Genomic DNA, 15,143 nt, shown 5'->3' with positions numbered 1-15,143 from the left:
TTTTCAACTGTGAGTGTTGGTGCCCTTAACCTTCCCATTTTTCAAGGATCAACTGTATATTCTGTTAAAACAATAATGTTCTTAACATATAATTTTTTACAGCTTTCTTTGTAATGTTTAATGAAAATACAACAAAAACCATGATGTTTTTCTTTTATACAACCAAATAAACCTTCTGAATTAGGTATGAGAAATTAGTTCTATTAAAATGAGGTGGCCTGTTGCTTTACTAGTAGTATTGCAAATTCAGTGAAGCTTAAAAACCAAGAAACAATGAAAATGAACATAGACTCTTACATATGCCACCAAAAAAGTCCCCTCTATATTTAATTCACAAACTGAAACACCTGCTCCCCTTTTACTGAGCTATTAAAACATTTAAGAGCAAACACACAAAATTTAAAAGTATGCACAGAGCTTCTTAGAAGTCGATACCAATTAAAAGAAGTCAATCCCTATGCATTAAGAAATAAAGAAAGCGCACAAGAGCCAAAGTATTTCCTATATTTTGACTAAATATTCCCTAGTATTAAGCAGTATTTTTTAAAACACAATTTACAGTTGCTGAATATCAATTTACCAAAACAGGCAAGGATGACCTTATCTTGGCAAAACTCATGATACTGTTTCCTCAACATCCTAGAAGACAGCTTGATGCACCACACTCTCCCATCTGCTTTGTTCTATTTCTTCATGCCCCAAATGGAAACGAAACCCGTCCAGCAACAGCCAAAAACTCCTCAATCACAGGAGAGGACTTCAGCACCGAGCAGAGAAGCAGCGTGATGTGAATCAGAGGCAGAAAGAACCACAGGTGGGAGGGCCCTGGGAATGACCTTCGAGAGTGTGCTGAGAGAGAATCCACACAACAGGGACAGGAGCTGCATTTAAGTGACTCTGTGCCCACTCACCTGAGGAGCTCTCAGTGAACACGGTTAATGTCTGTCCTCCAACACTTTGTAAGACAAATGGGTGTTCTCTAGGAGCACTGACTGAAGCCGGTTTTCCGCCAATATCATGAATATTTGCAAGATCCTCATTCAAAGTAAATGAAACCTAGTAGACACATTAATGAGAGCTCATTACAATATACTTTTGTATTCAAAGTATCTGTACAGAAACTGTGACTATAAATCAAATATTTTGATGTGACTCTTTTCCAATCATTTTATGAAGCATTTTTAAAAATTTTATCAAATAAGCTTTAATAATTAGCCATAAAAAGAGAATCTATTCCTATTTGTCTGAACAATGGGGTTAACTTACCATTATAAAGATAGCTTTCAAATGTTTCCTCTGGTCTATGGCTGAAAAAATTCTATTTGTAAAATAGAAGTAACTTGTTTCCCTAAGGTATCTGCAGTCAAGGAACCATGTCTTGTTATATTTATACCCGTAAATAAATAAATACTAGGTGGATGGATGGATAGACAAACAGAACTATCCATCCATCCATTCATCCATCCACCCATCTCCAAGCAAAATGCCTGGCACACAGAAGAAAAACAGTATTTGCTGAATGAGTGAACATTAAATACTAAGAAAGCCACCACCTGAAGCAGGGGGAGGTGACCTATTTACTCAGAAAGCTTAAATACTCCCACAAGCAGAGGATGGCTTTCTTTTTTAGATCCAATGACTACCATATGAGTACATGGTGCTGTTTTACTTTCAAATATTTCAACAAATACAACTAAATATTTATAAGGAAAACTCAATATTGAGGTTTAGAATGAAAAGACCCAGTAGGTCTTTTTTGAAAGACCCAATCTTTCAAAATGCTTTTTAACATATCTCCCCAAATTTTTCATCAAAGGGATTTATAAACTTGAAGTGCTGATCTTTCAATCACACAGAAAGATTATGAAGTATTATTTAAGTATCTCTCTACTATGTGACAGGTACCACAAATTATGTCCTAGATTCAATGGGTCAAAATCTAAGGCCTTCAAAAATCTGTCAAATACATTTGCCACTCTGAAATAATGTTAAAGTGTTACTAAAGCAATACTAGTTTTCATAGTACTAAGAGAGGGGATATTTAAGTCAAAGTAGAAAAATGCTAAGTATGAGCAACTAGAAAGGAGTCTATTCACTCACACAAGGGTGGCATTTACACCACTATGTTTTCCTGACCAGCCACCAGTTTCATGTGGAGTTTTCCAGAGCAAACACTACTCTCTTTTTACTAATTCTAATGCATAGTAAAATAAACTTGTGTTTTAAATAAAATTTCCATAGAAATAATCTTACCTCGGTCCTTCCTTGATTTCTGAAAGAGAGGAAAGAAAACATTTCAATTATTTAATTTCATGTTTTTTCCAAATGCAAGCTAAGAACTATTAATAAAAGAAACACAACTTCATATGTACATTAAAATATTACATTTACAGAGATTAATATTTACCTTTGGTTCTCCTAACTATTCTATTTATAATCCTATAGGAGAACAAAATTCACATTAATTCCACGTGAATATTTCATTTTATTTTATTTTTTGACCGCACTGCACTGCACGCGAGTTCTTAGTTCCCTGACCAGGGATCAAACCTGAGTCCCCTGCAGTGGAAGCATGGAGTCGTAACCACTGAACTACCAGGGAAGTCCCACCAATGAATATCTGAGATGTTATGAGTCTCTTAACACTATAACAACCTGCCCTAATAATATTTTAGCCAAATAATGATCTTTTTACAATTCTTACTTTAATTTTTGAGTATTTTTAGCATTCAGCAGCATGTGAATGGCATGTTTAATACCAGATATAGAGAACTTCAACAAATTTTACTATTTTGTCCAGCTGAAGAAGTTTCATTTACTTAACAAAATTTTAAAGATCAAAAATTTTTATTTTAAAATTATAAGCAATCTTCTCTGCTATTAAATAATATGCTCATACAGAAATAATTTTATTACAGACAAGCCAAAAAAATATTTAAATTAGCCAAGATTCTACTGCTAACATCTTCTACTATCAGCTACAGTAAATACCCCTCTATACTATTTCTACAATCTGTTTTTCATCTTTGGGTGCACCGAGCCTCCCGTGTTGCGTACAGGCTTTCTCTAGCTGCAGACAGCAGGGGCTGCTCTCTAGCTGTGGTGTGCAGAGCGTCGCAGTGAGTGGCTTCTCTTGTTGCACGGCACAGGCTCCAGGTAAATGGGCGTCAGCAGTTGCAGCATGTGGCCTCGGTAGGGGCGGCTCATGGGCTCAGCTGCTCCTCAGCATGTGGAATCTGCCTGGGCCAGGGATTGAACCTGTGTCCCCTGCACTGGCAGGCAGACTCCTATCCACTATATCACCAGAGAAGTCCCATACTATTTTTTATTTATTTGAATTACATGTTTTAAAATTGTTTTTTTTTTTTTTTTTACCAATACAGGATCAATGTACACCCTAATAACAGCCTAATTAAAAAAAAAATGTATTAAATACCTGTCATATGCAAAGTACTGAGTGCAGGGCCCCTTTCCCAGCCAGCAGAAGATATAAAAGCTAAACCCATAACCATAAAATGAGATAAACTTTAATTAAGAGAGCCACAATATGCCAGGATCAGACAGGAGAACACTCTCTCTTCTATTTTAAGAGGGAAGTATTGGCTCAGCAAGAGGCAACTTTTGAACTAGTATCAAAAGTAAACAGCTAAGCAAAGTCATGGAAGAGCCTGATCAGAAAAAGGTGATCAGATTGGGCTGGGAGGGAAAGCACAAAATAAGGAATAGTAGGAGTGAACTATAAAGGGAAAATGGGACCAGACCATAAAAGATCTTGAATATCACAGCACAGAGCACAGACTTTATTCTTTAGGCAATGGAATGCTACAAAAGTATAACAAGTACAAAGTTCATAACAAGTACCATATTCAAAGTTCCTCCAAATCTAACATTTATATTCAAACTTAAAGGGTTCAACTCCCTAAGCTCACACGAGGTATTTATTAGCTGATGATCAATCACTGAGTTTGCTGAGCGATTAAGAACAAAAGTATAACAAGGACAAAGACATGATCCAAGAAACTTATACCAAAAAACACACATAGAATAGACACGAAGACCAGTTAGAAAAGTACTTTCTCGGCAACACTGGTTGAGTTCCAACCGGTGCCTTCCTTCAGTGGTTCATTCATTCACCGGCATTCAGGGTCTGCTGCACACCCACGGCCTTGTGACAAGTGCACAGCGTGAGTGCAGGTCTTTATCCTCAAGGTCTCAGTTTAATGGGAAAGCAAAAACAAAAACAGTCCCAATCCATGGACAGTTACAAACAGGATTTTATAACTGTAACAGGATTCCCAGATGTAAGGAAAACTAGAGAGACCTGACAAGAGGAGGTAATGCCAGATTGTGGACCGGATCCTTTCGCTGTAAAACATCACTGAGACAACCGGCAAACCTTAAGTGAAGTCTGATGATCAGGTAGTAGTACTGTTTGGTTGGTAATTCATACATCTGAAGGGTGAACTGTGACTGCAAAAGAGAATGCCCTTGCCAGAAAGTAGTTCTTTATTTCCCCCAGTGAGGTATATACTTTAACACATTCTGAATTTAACAGATATATCCCTAAGGGAAACTTTAGAGATTTAAATATTTATTTAAATAATAACAAAAATGAAACAGTTAATGTGGCTTTTGATATTTCTAACTTTATAAAGATATCTTATTAATATCAATGTATGATACATTAGAAAACAGGAAATTATTCAAATTACATTCCTGAAAAGTCACAGGATGCTGTGTTACACAGATCCATATGGTGGAAAAGTTCTTTATATTGTTCTTCCAACTTTTCTGTGGCTTGAAACTGTTTCAAATTAAAAATATTAAACAATTTAAAAATGTCCCCAGTTTACTTAATTAATCCCTTACTAAGAAATTTGAGAATGCTACTCATTTTTCTCCATAACAAACAATGCTGAAACGATTATCTTTGTGTATCAATCTTTGCATCACTAACTTGTTATTCTGACAGGGTAGGTTTTAGAAATTGATGGAATTGCTGGGTCAAAGGCACGAGGATTTTATTATTAATATCCTAGCTTTCTCATTGTCTGAGTTCCCCTCTGGGAAATGAGTCTCTCAATGTCTTTCTGTAAGAGCAGCACCAAGAACTGAGCATAATGCTTGCACTGTGAGCTGACTGGCAGAGAAAACAGTGGACTGTTATTCCACTTTGTTTTGAGCAGCTTGTGTGTATGATATGTACATATACGTCTGTGTGTGTGTGTATACATATGTGCATTAATATACATGTGTGTTGCCAGACTGCCCTTCAGAAAGTTTGTACTGATTTAAACTCCTATCAACAGTGTAACACTGTTGTAAACTTAGTCAATTTTTATAACAGAAAATTATCTCACTGATTTTTATTTGCATATTTTCCATTATTAGTGGGCCCCCACATGACCCTGAACGCTAAATGTGTTTAGAAATAAAACTAGAAATTACACATCTCTGAGAGAAGCTGTATTATCACAGACTGTATGACTGTCAGTAAAACATGACATTTATCAAAGATTTTGAAAATTGGAAGTTTTCTGAGGCAGGATGGTTATGTAGAAAGGCTCGTTTTAAAATTAAACAACTAAAGCAAAACTGTAAACCAATTAAAATGCAATACCCATCCGATGTTCAAAGGTATTAAAAGAAATGCAAGTACAATGATTCAGGGACGCAGTGGGGAACTCTTGATGAAAACGGCCCAAATGTTACCGCTGTTAAAGTGGGCGGCTACTCTCAGCTTATTCACAACTGGACTCTCCTTCTCTCAGGCGCTAACAGACCACACTGAGGAAGAGCTGCACCCGCAGCTGCCCGGCTCCTCCCCCGTCTCTGCCGCCCCGACTCCTCCGCCCCAGAGCCCTCTCTTCGCTAGAATCAACGTCCACACCACAGGAAGCTGGTGCTGCTGTTTATGTCTGGGGGATCGGGGCGGGAGAGAAGACATCAGACACGATGCAGAGTCCGTGCAGTACTGGGTAGTATGTGGGATATGACAGCATGTGAACACTTACTAAGTATCTTACACACACTGAATCCATGAGGTATTAATACCATCTCCTTTTAACAGATGAGGAAACAAGAAAGGGTAATAAGCAACTTCCCCAGAGTCACATGGCTGGTAAATGACAACGTCTGGATAAAGCCCAGAGCTGACTGACTCCTGAGTCTATACTCATCAGTATGGCACATTGCGTTTTTAAAACCTTAGCTGTTTTTCTTTTTTTTTTACCCAAATATATGTTTTTTGAACCACACAGATAACCCATAAAGGGTTACTCTGCCTCTAAACATCAGTACTTAATTATACATCTTCTAGTTTTTAAAAACAAGATACTTTCACCTGGTTTGCCCTAGATCTTCTCTTGAACAGCCACAGTCCCTTCAAATGTTCCTCACAGGAAATTGATTTTAGTTTTCTCACTGTCCTAGTCTCACTCCACTGAATGAACCTATTTGTCCACGTCTCTAAGTGGAGCACTGAAAATGGAACACAATGTTTGCCCTGTAAGCTAACTGACAAAGAAGAGGGGTTATCATCCCACTTCACTCGAAACAATAATCGTCCAATAAATGAAGCCTTTTGTTTACAGCCACAAAACTTTGATGACTCATATTTAGCTGAAATTAAGTCTTGATAACCTAGTCACATGCACTGCTAAGCCATTCCTTGCTTATCCTACACGTATTTGATAGTGGCTCTAGTAATCAGTAAGAAGAATGAAAAATAAGTACATTAGAAACATAAATGAGATAGTTAGGAGACATACTCCAGAACAAGCTCTTTTCAAGCATTTCTACAGCAATCTTGGGGAACCAATCACTATATATCTGTTCTCATCATTAACTGCATCTAGCTCTTCTACAAGGCAAGATTATATTTCACATTAGGTAGAGAATCTGCTAGGTTTTTAGTCTACATATAAAATACACATACATCTGTTACTATTAAGGGCAAGTGTGTGTTAATTTCTGTTGTGTCCAACTCTTTGTGACCCCATGGACTATAGCCTGCCAGGCTCCTCTGTCTATGGGATTCTCCAGGCAAGAATACTGGAGTGGGTTGCTATTTTTTGCTCCAAGGGATCTTCTCAACCCAGGGACCAGGTCTCCTGCATTGCAGGCAGATTCTCTACCAACTAAGCCAGCAGAGCAGTTACATACAGTTTATTGCCAGAACCAGGATACTCTGGGAGTGAGAGAGGGGACACTATTAATAACCGCACAGAAAACTATGTAAACTGTAAAACATGTAAACTGGCCATAACATGGGGACATGGCTACCCTAGGCACACTGGATGTGACTATATAAAAGACCTGCTTTAAACTAAGGACACGTTTGAAATTTTTTCCAAAGAGTGATCAAGAAAAATCACAGCATACCCATTATTGACTATTTAGCATGCTACCTTTAACAGATGCTTTAGGCATCAAAGAAGTACTTAGGGCTTGCATAGGCTTCCCGTGTGGCTCAGCTGGTAAAGAAACCACTTGCAATGCGAGAGACCTGGGTTTGATCCTGGGTTGGGAAGATCCCCTGGAGAAGGGAAAGGCTACCCACTCCAGTGTTCTGGCCTGGAGAAGTCCATGGGGTCACAAAGAGTCGGACACGACTGAGTGACTTACACTTTCACTTTCAGGGCTTACATAGGTCTCCCTACACCTCAGCTCCTTTAACTCTATTTCCCATACTAGCTCCCTGTTACTCACACCAAAAGAAAGACTGTACAATCCTAAACTAGGTATTTTCCATACACAGAGATTTTCAGGAATGCAATTTTCATGGCAGGGAAAGGAGGAATCTAAGCTCAGAAGATTAAGTGTCTGTCCACAGTCTCACGGAGAGTAACTGACAGGGCCGGAACTGGAAGCTGCTTGAGTTTTCCTACCACTCAAAGGACTGAATTCAAGGCTGGTTCTGCTATTAAATGTGTAGTAGCGTCTTAAGATACTACCGGTCTCTACCTAATTTCAGAACTCTGGATATAAAAGCAGGCCTGTTTCCAATATGGCTTATGAAAACAAAAGGAAGAACTAAAAGATCTGTCTGAAACAAAGGTAAGTAAGATAAAGAACAAAAAGTACTTAGGGGCATAAACACAAGAAAAGCGTCAAAGTTTCTTAAAGACATGACGTCATCCAAGAACAGAGCGTTGCTCCTCCAAAGAACACCTCCAGAGGGTGTTCAAATAACATTCAGAGACTGAGAAGATGAGAAGTGATGTCTCAGAAGTGAGATGAAAAAAGTACGGTGTGAGGGTAGAAGTGATCAACTCTGTCAAGTTACGTTGAAGGTCAACCGAGAAGGGCTGCTAGTTGACTTAGATTTTTGAATATGGATACGGTGCTTGTGCTCCAGTCTTGTCCAACTCTGGCACCCCAAGGACTGTAGCCCACCATGCTCCTCTGTCAGTGGGATTCTCCAGGCAAGAATACTGGAGTGGGTTGCCATTTCCTTCTCCAGGGGATCTTCCCAACCCAGGGATCAAACTCGTGTCTCTTACATCTCCTCCACTGCAGGCAGATTCTTTACCACTGAGCCACCAGGGAAGCCCATGAATGTGGTAGATTCTTGTTGTTGTTTTTTTTTAAAAAGGCTACAAATTCTTTACCGCAAATCCCACCTGGAGGTGGAGTCTACTGCAAGCTACATTTGGCACACATGATGCAAGCACAGGTTTGCAAAGTGTTTGTGCAGTGGGGCTTCCCTCTCTTTTGCTACTAGGAACTCTGTCACCATCACGTGAATGAACACAATGGAGATGAAACACACATGGCCACTGCCCTGGCTGATAGTAAGCCAACCCCAGACACACAAGTAAGACCATTCTAGCCAGGAAGACCAGCCAGGTCAGCCACAACAAGAACTGTCTAGAACTGCCCCCACAGAATTAAAAACAAGTAAAATGGTTTTGTTCTAAGCCACTAAACTTTGGGGTGGTCTGTTAACAAGCAAAAACTCAGTGATAAAGAAGAAGATACTGGTGGCAGATAAGAGCTATTTCAGTGGAGCAGTGGGCGCGGATATCTGATCAGAGTTGGACTATGAATGAATGAGCAGAAAGAAAGGAATGCGAGGCCTGTGGCTGACACCAGCTGAGCTACAAGGGCTTCCCTTTCAAACAAGGCCAGTTCCTCAACCAGGAAACACCAAGCACTCTTGCGCCGTTTGAGAGGTATGCCCTGCCCTCTTCCAAAGCCTCTGTAAAAAGGTATGGTGGCAGAGCGGCAAAATCCCTCTACTGAGGCACTTGGTGCATCCAGCTATGGCCAACTCAAGCATACCTCCTTAAAGATGCAGAGGACGGACTGATGAGAGAACTACATACTCTGCTAATTTACTGCCGATAGGTTTTAGCAGCAAATTGTACCTGATATTTACACCTGTCATCAGAGGACTGTGTGTGTGTGTACGCGCATGCACACACACACTCCTCTGACGACAGGTGTAAATATCAAGTACAATTTGCTTACAGGGCACCTAACCAGCTCTTAACAAGCCCTGGCAAGCTCATCATTTCTTATTTTCCAGATAAATTCTCTGTTTGAAAAAGAACTCTATAATTACATTTAAAAGCACTTGGAAAATAAATTCAAACAAGTTTCATAAAATGTCAAAAATTCATAAATAACTTACTTGGCAATCCTCAGCTTCCCAACTTCACCTCTTCCAGGGGCTTTAGCCCATTGCTGCGACAAATATTTAGGAACCTAAAACAAAACAAAACACTATTAAACTAGATTTTGGATGCAAACAAGCTAACAAATCCTTTTAAGCATAAAGTGATATACAGCTTCTATTTTAGTTTCTGTCTGTCATAACTGACCACTAAATAGCAAGCTCTGATTATGTGTTTTGCACTAAAGAGATAATAAGACATGTAAGAAACGATTTTAGCTCTCAAAGTGTTTAACACCAGTTGAGTTGGTGACACAAAACTAAAACTGGTCATATAGCTGAACAATAATGAAGTGCTAATTTATGTCCCCAAGCAAGTCTAATAAAAGTTCAGAGATGAGAAAAGCTACCAGAAAAGGCTTCTGGGAGAATAACACTGACACGTTATGTAGAGACACTAATGAGTTTAAGATGATTTGAAAAGTCACGTTTTATGATGTATAAGATAACTAATATGATGAAAGATCTGCTGAAATAAAAGAAATTATTCAATGTAACAACTAGCACTTATATAACACTACTTTTCTGACACTGTGATATGCACTTTTCAAACATTTATACCTCACATCTATATGAGGTAGGCACTGTTCATTATCCCCACCGCACAAACTATGCATTTGGAGCACCCAGGGATTATAAAATTTAGCCAAGGGTATAAAATTGGCAAATGAGGACCCAGGATTCAAATCCAGGCACTCTAGTTCCAATGCCTATGCTTTTAACCAATACACTATATTGTGTGCGCAACCAGATATATGCAATCAAAATCTCAAAAGGTTAAGAGCATAAAACTACCATGGGCCATCTGTTATTTCTTCTAAGACATAGTTCGAACTCGGGAATCAGTACATACGTTTAAGGTGACCCTATCCTGGAGGAGTAAGATGCTACACATGAAGTATGAAGCGCAGTGCCTCACACAAACCAAGGGCTGAGTGTCAGGTGTCATTTTTATTTTCCACAGTAAGTCTGGAATCATAACGTGAATGTATAACAGAGTCAAAGAGAGCTTCCAAAGCTGGAAAGGAAAAAATTCTAACAAAGTTTCATTTACAAGAAGAACCACATGACTATTAGTTGAACTGCAGTGCTTTGAATCAAGTAAAAATTTAAGAAAAGAAGACCCTAGTGGTATTTGTTCATTCCTTACACTAAAATAAATTGAACAACTACTGTGTCAAAAATATGCCAGAAGCCTGGAAAAGACGCAGGGGAAGGGAGCCCACAGTGCCAGGTACCATGCTGTACATTTTGCACCCACAATCCCATTTAATCCTCCCAATCACCCCACAAAACTGCTAACGCTCTCCTCTTTCTGTAGATAAGAAAACCGAGGCTCAGAGGACTGAAACAACATGGTTAGCTAGTATCAGTCAAAGACTCCAGACTGGTCAAATGCTCTCTTTGTACACCATCCTTTACATACTATAGATCCTCTAAAGGAAAAGGAGTTTTGACGATTCCATATCTTAAAGTTTCAACTATACTGTGCTCCACTATTCATGCAAGTTTACAGGATTTGGCAAATTTCTTATGATAACTGTACCTACCTATTAGGTCTGCTTTGATTACAGATGAGAAGAAAACCCACTCAGGCATACAGAAGATTTACTGGCAAAAGTAACTAAATATTCCACAAGTAGTGTTAAGGTTAAGTAGTGTTAAGGGCTCAAATACCATCACCAGGACTCGCACCATCTCTCAGCTCTCCTCACCACACTGACTCACTTCTGTGACAGCCTTCCCCCGTATGTAGCACAACGGCTGAAGCCACTCCTGAAGAAGAAGAGTTCTTCCCCAAATCCCCAGCAAAGTCGTTTTTCTCTTGTGGCTCTGACCAGGTCACAGGTCCTTCGTCTGGCCTGTTACTAACCAGAGATGAGAGCCCTGCACTGCCAGCCTGAGCCAGTGACACCCTTGGGGAGGGAGCGTCAACACCCTTCGGATCACCAGAATGAAGAGGGGGAGCGGCGGTGCCCACAAAGGAAACTCAAGGTGCTGTCACGGTGAGTCAAAGAAGCAAAGGTCAACAGTACCTGTCAGAACTAAATGCAAGATGTGAAACTGATCTGGGCAAATACCGTTACATCAAATAAAACCCTGAATCCTCAGACTATGTAAATTATTACCTCATGGCCGCAATCTTGAAATCCTGCCTAACATGTTAGCCTTTGCTTCTGGCTTTGTCTGATTTTTAGCCCAAGGGAATCTTCTTGTCAATTACTCTAACACAAAGAGGAAATGGAGTTCTACAGATAGCAGCCTGCTCTAACAATCAATCTCGAGCTACGCTTCCCAATAAAGTCCTGAGGGGAAAGATGGTGTCTTTTCTACATCGTATTCCAAGCATCTGATTCAAATACTGTTAAGACGTTCTCATTGACAAGAACATTACCCTTTCCATAAAGTGTATTTCAAGGAACCGTTCTGACCACCGTCTCCTAACTCTCTGGCCCTCTCCTCGGTACTTCGGCTCCAACAGTTCTTCCATCCTTCACATCTCTGACTCTGTCCCCATCTGCTCATGTCCTCCCTTCTCTCCTTGATGGAACTACATTTCACAGCCCGTCATTATAATCATTCTCTTGTCCCTAACTCCCACCATCATACTGGCCTGGCAGAACCTAACCCTGACTAAAGCCAAGTAATACTAGTAATATTGCTTATCTTATTAATATATGTATTGTTTTATTTGATTGTGTTATTCCTCCTCCACACTTGCACCTGAGCATCTGAAGAAAAACAACCATGCTAAATGGTCTCCCCTGAAATCCTTGGCGACTGACATCAAGTAAGCCCTTCAAGATGCTGGGCAATCTAACTCCCTCTCCCTGGCCAGCTGTCACCTGCAGCGGGAAAACCACTGCAGACGGGCCACACGTCCGCGTCACTCCTCAACCCTGTGACACCTCTTGCTCCCTCTGCCCTCCAAGATGATAACCCAACTTCCTCTTCCACTGAACCATCAGAAGAAAGCTTCTAGCTTAGCCACAGGGGAGCCTTCTACTCTGCTCTCTCTCTTCACAGATGAACTGTGGCCACTCCCTCCACACGCGCACTGAATTTTTGCCTAGTCTAACCTAGGACATCGTTCCTTCCATGCTACCCTTTCTCCCTTCCACTCCCTTCTTTATTCTCCCAACAGAATAACAATGATGATGTGTGTGTTAGTGGCTCAGTCATGTCCAACTCTTTGCGACCCCAAGTCCACCAGACTACTCTGTCCATGGAATTCTCCAGGCAAGAATATTGGGGTGGGCTGCCATTCCCTTCTCCAGGGGATCTTCCTGACCCAGGGGCTCGAACCCAGGTCTCCCACATTGCAGGCAAACTCCTTACCATCTGAGCCACCAGGGAAGCCCAAAGTGAAAGTGTTAGTTGCTCAGTAGTGTCCAACTCTTTGCAATCCCATGGACTATATGTAGCTTTCCAAGCTTCCCTGATCATGGAATTCTCCAAGAAAGAACACTTGGGTGGGTAGCCATTCCCGTCTCCTGGAAAATCTTCCTGACCCAGGGATCAAACCTAAGCCTCCTGCATTGCAGGCAGATTCTTTACTGTCTGAGCCACCAGGGGACAGAGAGCTTACCAAAAGTGGCAGAAGACCCTAAGATGGCCCTCAATGATCCCCACCCACTGATACTTGCACCCTTGTGTGACACCCTGACTGCATCTGCCCAACCAAGCCACGCCAGGAAACTCCCGAACCACAGAAACTATGATATTAAAAGTGTGTGCTATTTTATGCTACTAAGCCTGTGATGATATGTTATATAGCAATAGGTAACAAACACATTAAGTGACAAGCTCTCTTTTAAATGTTTAAAATATATTAACCATTTAATTCTCCACAATCCGTTTATTTTTTCCTTTTTACAAGTGAGGAAACTGAGGCACAGGGAAGTGAGCAAATGGACTCGTGGTCACACCCCTGGGAAGGGCAGGCTCCTTAATCCTTCCCACCCCCTGTCCCATGTCTCTGCCTCTCTCCATCGCAAGACTCTGAGTGAGCAGTCTCTGCTGGCTGACCACAGTTCCTCCTCTGCCGCTGTCTTCTGCTCTAGACAGGCTCTCACCTCCACCACTCCCACTGACACCGCTGCCCATGGTTACAAAAGCTCTCCGCAATGTCAAGCCAACGTTCAGTCCTCATCTTGCAGACCTATCAGAAATATCTGAGAATCTATTGTCTCCCCCTTCTTCAAACGCTTTCTTCACTTGGCGTCCGGTCACCACAGTCTCTCTTGATTTTCCTCCCACTTCTCCAGACTCTCCTTTTTCGGCCTCCACACATCTAGATTCTCATCTTCCTGACCTTTTAACCTGAGAGGGTGCTGATTTCCATCCTCAAGCCTCTCCTCTTCAAAGTCATCCCAAGACTTTAAATATCATCTGTGTAACTACAACTCCCAAATTTACAGCTCTCCCCTCAAGTCCCAAATTATACAACCAGCTGTTTACTCAAACTCTCCATCTGAATATTCAGGAGACATTTCAAACTCAAAATCTCCATTCAAGAACTGATTCTTATTCATGAACCTATTCCCCATGCAACCTTCCATAACATCGTAAAGGTCAACTCCATCCTTTCAGGTACTCAGTCTGAAACCTGGACTTACCCTGAATAGCTCCTTTCCTCACATTCTGACACAGCCTGTCAGCAATACCTTCAAATTATATCTGACTCCACGTCCTTCTCACCAACTCCAGGGCGACCATCCTAATCCAAGCCCCCATCAGCTCTTGTACGATTACTGTCCATGTCCACTTTAGTCTCAACACAGCAGCCAAATTGACCATATTAAAACAGAAGTCAGATGACACTGTTCTGCTCAAAGCCTTTCAGTTTATTTAACAGACATCTACATAGTGCTTACTATGTGCCAGATACTTTTCTAAGCACTTTAAAACTTTACCTCACTTGATCCTCATAACAACTTTATTATTATCCCATTTCACAGAGAAGCAACTAAGGCACCAAAAAGTTATCATTCATCCAAAGTCTCACAATTACTAGTGGTGAAGCCAGGATTCTAACCGAGGCAGTCCGGCTCCACCATCACCATCCGTGCCGCCTCTCTATGGCTACTAGCCTCCCATGGCATTCACTGTAAAAATTCTGTAACGTCGCAGATGATTCAGTCCACTGAGATCCATGGCCTCACCTCCTACTGCTTTCACTCACTTGACTCTAACCACACAGATCCACCAACATTCCCAGCACCATCCCCTCTGAGGGCCTCTGATTTGCTGTTACTTCTGTCTGAAATGTGCTTCCCCCAAATATGTGAAGGGCATTCCTGCTCTGCTCAAGGCCCAGCTTATCAGTGAGGCCCCTTCCCACCTTATTAAAACAGCATCCTCAGCTACTTTCTGCACTCTTCACCCTGATTTATTTTTCTTCAGAGCACTCAGCACTTGCTATACACTTCTGTTTATCCTTCACTCTCCCTCCATTAGAACG

At 40.9% G+C, this 15,143-nt stretch overlaps 1 protein-coding gene across 1 annotated transcript in view; it reads right to left on the bottom strand.

The window, feature by feature from the left end:
- The window catches only part of GTF2F2 (general transcription factor IIF subunit 2), a 130,078-nt gene that overhangs the window by 107,534 nt on the left and 7,401 nt on the right, over positions 1-15,143 (bottom strand). The window contains exons 2-4 of the mRNA XM_043891753.1: positions 9,638-9,711; positions 2,254-2,272; positions 912-1,056 (exon numbers count right to left, since the gene is read on the bottom strand). Of these exons, the coding sequence (XP_043747688.1) occupies positions 912-1,056; positions 2,254-2,272; positions 9,638-9,711 (238 nt within the window). The remainder of the gene's footprint in view (positions 1-911; positions 1,057-2,253; positions 2,273-9,637; positions 9,712-15,143) is intronic.

The sequence above is a fragment of the Cervus elaphus genome, chromosome 30 (genome assembly GCF_910594005.1).
Source record: "Cervus elaphus chromosome 30, mCerEla1.1, whole genome shotgun sequence".
Lineage (NCBI taxonomy): Eukaryota > Metazoa > Chordata > Mammalia > Artiodactyla > Cervidae > Cervus > Cervus elaphus.
This window is presented reverse-complemented; position numbering and strand designations above follow the sequence as displayed.